We start from the raw sequence: 5,525 nt of genomic DNA on the forward strand, positions 1-5,525 counted from the left end.
CCCCACCGAAACAAAATACTAAGTTTTACATGACCTTAGCTTTATGTGGCTTTCTGCAAGTTCTGGTATCAGTTGACTCCAATAATAGAAATATAGAAAACAGCAGATGTTTTTGGAATCCAAGAAAATCTGTATTGCAGAAAGAGCTGTTCTAACAATCAGAGTGCAACCTGTTTTAACAGAGAATCTGCAGTGGGAATATCAAAGAAGCAAATTTGTTTCCAAAGTATTAGACCAAGTTTTCCAGAAGAGTTACTAACTTCAGGAGAACAGCTTCTCTCTTTCAGTCGTTTTACTTTTATTTGGCCCCTTTACAATATTTGACTCACGATCCTCAATGTATAAATAGGCAAAGAAACATTGGCGTGTGCATTTCTCGAGATTCGTAGCAGATTTGTTTGTTGAAATAGATTTTACCGTGAATGCACTGCACGATTCTCCCACTGCACTGTGTTTCGTGTGTAGCTGCGTCCGCACCGCGTCTCTGTAGATCTGGATGCGTATCTGTCTCTGCATGCATATTATTTGGTGAATATTCCCCGTCGTTTGTAACTGTTCAATAAGAAAACAATTTCCCTAGTTTCCTCACGGCTGGTAAAATGAATACTTGAATGCGGGCAATTTGAAATAGAAGGCATGGAAAAACAAAACCAAACAAAACACCCCAAATCCACAAACATAAAAAATGTCTACAGAGGAGATTTCTTTCTTAAAGCCTAGAACATCCTTATGTGAAGCTTATAAGCAGTGCAAAAACTACCTTTGGCTAAAAACAGCGGGCTGTATATTCTGAATACAAAAATACTAGTTTTGTACCTGAAAAATACAGATATTTGGCATTAATATGTGCATGCAGTGATTTTACAATTCAGTGCCTGCATAACGACATTTAAAGTGTATCTTCCCAAATCTTGATTTACCGGTTGCAGCTTTCTGCCCGTTTTAAACAAAGGGAACCGCCGGCCTTGGCATGGGGAGGAGGGAACACCCCCGCAGGACGCGCCCGGAGCGTGGCGAGGAAGGGATGTTCGAGGGAAGAAAAAGCATACCCAAAACACCACCTGCCAGGCCGGCGAGCAGTCAGAGAGCCGGCAGCGGTTACCGGACCTGAGGCACGGCAAGGCAAACCGCCGGGCATCCACATTCAGAAATGCGCTAAAAAAAGGCAGAGGAAAAAAAATAATATAGTAGCATCCAAACTCTATGTTAAACGGGATAGGATAATCCTCCTTGTGTTAATAGCAGCGTTTGATTTAAATCTCCAGAATCTGGTTTTACGGGTTTGACCCCCTGAGCCCAGCAGTCCGGTGAGATGCACAGCTCCGATCGCTGCTGTGCGAGGCGGTGGTCCCGGTGCAAGGCTGAGGCTCGGGATCTCTGCAGTCTGCTGATGTTCCAAACCTCAGTGGAATGAGTTTTCAGAATTTGAAGAAAAGTTTTAGCCAAGCCTCTTACAGTTACTGTTAAAGAAACGGAAAACAAATCTGAAATAACTTGAAAATAATAATTATTCAGAATCGGGGAATATATAAGGGAGATCTAATAATACTCTTTTTTTTTTTAGCATATATTTGCTCTCCAGTAATGTTTGTTGTCAGCCCATAAAGTAACACTGAAAAAGCAGAAGACTCCTGAAATAGTATTACATCCATGTGGCCCATTAGGTAATTTTGGGTATCACAGTGCAATGTATTTATGTGGGAATTAGGACCATCGTCACGGTTAAATGCCTCTCTGTCTCTGGGAAGACAGGAACAGAGGTCATCAGCTGTCCTCAGACTGCCCAGTAAGCCTTCGATGTATAAATTGCCCATTCACTCACAAGTGAATTATTCTTAACATCCTGTCCTTTGTAATAAATGCATCATTATGAGCATGTGAAGGGATTATGAGGGACAGATAGTGTAAGCCTCACTTTTTTTTTTTTTCAAAGAACGGATGAGCTATGTCGAGGTCTTACCACCTCCTCAAAAGAATACTTGTTCCTAGCTTGCTACTGGCAGACATATCCTGCATTCCCCTTTGGCTGCAAAAGCAATAGTGATGCACTGTGTGTATAAAGAAGAGCATACATACATTGCCTTCTCTGTAATATACCTACGTGGAGGGTTATTGCATCTCTGTTTGCACTGGACAGAAAGCATAACCAATATAAAAAAGGGTACTTGGGTTATCCAGCTAAAAAAGAAGGGCATCTTCAGAAGATCATCTGTATTTCTGAGCTCCACTCCTATGTTCACCTTCCGCAGCCCAAACTAGCACCATCCCACAGCTGTATAGGATGGCCCATCATTTCTGCCCAGCACAGCCATCCTCAGGAGACCCTCCTGATAGTATTTCACATATGTGTGTTCAAAAGTACTGCCCTGTGCAGTTAAAGCCGGCTCTGTCAGCTGGCTTGGACAACAACCCTTCCTCAGACATTGGTGCTTACCAAGGAGATTAGCATCGTGCTGTAAGAGGGAGGCCAGCAGAACAGCATACTTGGGAAATGACTGTGAACAGTGTCAAGAAAATGCATTGCCTCCCTTGTGCATAAACTCTGAAGGCTGTTAACCTTTCTTCTTCACTTCTTTCTGACAAGCAGTCCTATTTCAAAGGTTTCCATAGTCTGGCCAGATGTTACCAAAGTGACCAGAGGCTTGGGGTATACCCATTTTTGAGTGTCCATCTGGAGTCAGCATGGTCAAGTGGCTTGTTTTCAGTCCTGTACTCAGCTTTTGTTCTTCTTAGTTTAGCACAAAAAAGCAAGGTATTTGGAACAAGTGCTGAGGGAGGTTGTGGAGACTCCATCCTTGGCGTTGTTTAAAACTCAGCTGAGCAGGGACATGGGCAATGTGCTCTATACTTTAGATTACTCCTGCTTTGATCAGGAAGTTAGATCAGATGCCTTCCAGAGGCCCTGTCTTCAAACCAGATTTTTCTAGATTCTGTGCTCTAAGGGGCCAAGGCATCCTCCAAACCAGGGTTTGGACAAAAAAGCCTGTGATTCTTGCTGAGGAAGAAATTAGTTTGTGCAGAGCCAGAACTATAATACACTGATTTTTCAGAAGACTTCTTTAACCTTCAGCCAGTAGTCATAATGGAGTGGTTCCATCAATGCTGTAGACTTGCAGAGGGAATTTTGATCTCCCAGGTGCCCTCCGAGTATCTTCAGCTCACAGTCAGTGAGATGATGCTAGTGAGGAATTATTATGTGAAAGTGCTGAAATTTCTCTGAGAAAGCTTGCACTTGGATGGCTTGTTGCTGCCTTTTAACCAGAGAGGACTGATATACCATGTTTGATGCAGCAGAAAAATGATCATTGCTTCTTTTCTTGTACATGGGAGAAGGACACAGATATCTATAAGGCAGCAGAAAATGCCTTATTAAGGTCATATTACTCTTTTGCAGTTCTGTTCTCATGAGATGTTGCAAGCAGAAGTTCATTTTAGCAGGATCTCTCTGAAAAAGAGAGATTGTTTTTATTTGGTTGTTGTTGTTGTTTCGTTATTTACCCCCCCCTCCTTCCCTAGGTTCTTGCTCTGCTCACTTGAAGAAGACCGTCTCCTCAAATCTCTGTAAAAGCTTCTGGCCTCAGTTTTTTGTTAACTTCTCTGACTTCTCTTTGCAGACATGAATGAGGAGCGATTGGGTGACACCAGTGGAACAGACAATGCTGAGACCTACAGTGACAAAGACACAGACCAAAGGAGTTCCCCAGACATGGCTAAAGCCAAAAGTTGCTTCACCCCTGAAAGCCCTGAAATTGTTTCAGTGGATGAGGTTGGTTATGCAGTTCAGAAAAATGGTGGGAGCACAGAGAGTCGTCCAGACAGCCCTAAGTACCATCCAGAGCAGAACCACCTTCTGATAGAAGGTCCTTCTGGGGCAGTTTCTTTACCTTTCAGTTTGAAAGCCAACAGACCTCCACTTGAAGTCTTGAAAAAGATCTTCCCTAACCAAAAGCCAACAGTGCTGGAGTTGATCCTGAAGGGTTGCGGTGGTGATCTGGTGAGTGCTGTAGAGGTTCTCCTGTCCAGTCGGTCTTCGGTGGCCAGTGGAGAGAGAACTTCTGCAGAATCTGATGGTCTTGTTTTACCTTCCAATGGGCACATTTTTGAACACACATTGAGTTCGTACCCTATTTCCTCGTCCAAATGGTCTGTGGGCTCAGCATTTAGGGTTCCCGACACATTGAGGTTCTCTGCTGATTCCAGTAATGTCGTGCCAAATCCTCTGGCTTTACCTTTGCAACATCCTTTCCCTCAGCCACCACGCTACCCGCTTATGTTGAGGAACACTTTGGCAAGAAACCAGTCCAGCCCGTTCCTGCCCAATGATGTCACCCTGTGGAATACCATGACACTGCAGCAGCAGTACCAGTTGCGGTCCCAGTATGTCAGTCCTTTCTCTAGCAACTCAGCCAGTGTTTTCCGAAGCTCACCTGTCCTTCCTTCCCGCTCATCAGAAGATCCTAGGATCTCAATCCCTGATGATGGGTGTCCTATAGTGTCTAAGCAACCAATTTACACAGAAGATGAGTATGATGAAAGGTCTGATTCTTCAGACTCAAGAATACTCAACACATCTTCTTAGATTGACATTCGACACATGATAGCTAAGCGATACTTGCAGTGCAGCTGAACTACTGGGCCCTAAGAGGAGGGGCATGTACTCTATGAAATCCTTGCAATTCTATTAAAAATTGACTTTGCATGGTGTTGTACTATAGCAATAAAGACATAAATTATTTAATTTCTTGCACTTCACTGGATAATGCCAAATAGCAATACTCTGGCTTTAGTGCTGAGTGTTACAAAGGAAGACTTTATGGCTACCAGTTATGGGACTCTGGAAGACTCATAATGAAAACAGAAGCCCAAGGTCTACTTTGTTCCTTAACTCAGAAAAATGGGGATGTTAAACTAGAATACTTGAATGCTGTTTTATAAGAGACAACTCCTCAGGACACATGAAATCAAACAAACGTAGTTCAATTGCAGATGAACTGAAACAAGGACCTTACAGTCTTATGTCGGTGATCAGTCTTGCAGTGAAAGAAAGGCAGAAGAAAGAAATATGCACATGGAACTAGCATCAGCTGCTTCTGTGCTGTACGAGCTTGGACACTTTTCAGAGAAATAATATTAAGAGTTATTCTTTTCCCATGGCTAGGTTGAAACGTGTAATGTCAGTGTAAAACCAATTACAGCTGTGTATTGCATGAAGTGTATTGTGAAATGAACACAAGATTAAACATTGTCAGGTTAATGTAGCATGCTAAGGACTCTAGAAAAATAAACTGAGATGATGATCTTGGTTTATGTCATTTATACTAGCCAAATAACATTTCTGAAGATAGAGAGCTGATTAATCCTCAGCTGGGGCTATAATGTCCAGCTCCAGCAGCTGCAGTCAAGGGAAGTCTCTTTTTCCAAGACCAGGTTCTGCTTCCCTGCCTTGTAGCTTGCAACTGAGATGAGGCAAATGTTGTTGTGAGGGAAGCTAAGGTCTCTTGAGTACTGCAGACAGCTGAGTAAAG

The 5,525-nt window shown here is 43.0% G+C and overlaps 1 protein-coding gene across 1 annotated transcript; it reads left to right on the forward strand.

Moving 5' to 3' along the window:
* Nucleotides 1-929: 929 nt before the first annotated feature.
* On the forward strand, nucleotides 930-4,776 carry DMRT3 (doublesex and mab-3 related transcription factor 3; the record flags this gene model as incomplete). Its single annotated transcript, XM_010181681.1, has 3 exons — nucleotides 930-1,117; nucleotides 2,360-2,383; nucleotides 3,615-4,776. Coding segments are annotated over 3 exons (1,177 nt in total), but the record flags the coding sequence as incomplete, so codon positions are not given.
* Nucleotides 4,777-5,525: the final 749 nt, after the last annotated feature.

This window comes from Mesitornis unicolor, unplaced genomic scaffold (genome assembly GCF_000695765.1).
Source record: "Mesitornis unicolor isolate BGI_N332 unplaced genomic scaffold, ASM69576v1 Scaffold45253, whole genome shotgun sequence".
Taxonomy (NCBI): Eukaryota; Metazoa; Chordata; class Aves; order Mesitornithiformes; family Mesitornithidae; genus Mesitornis; species Mesitornis unicolor.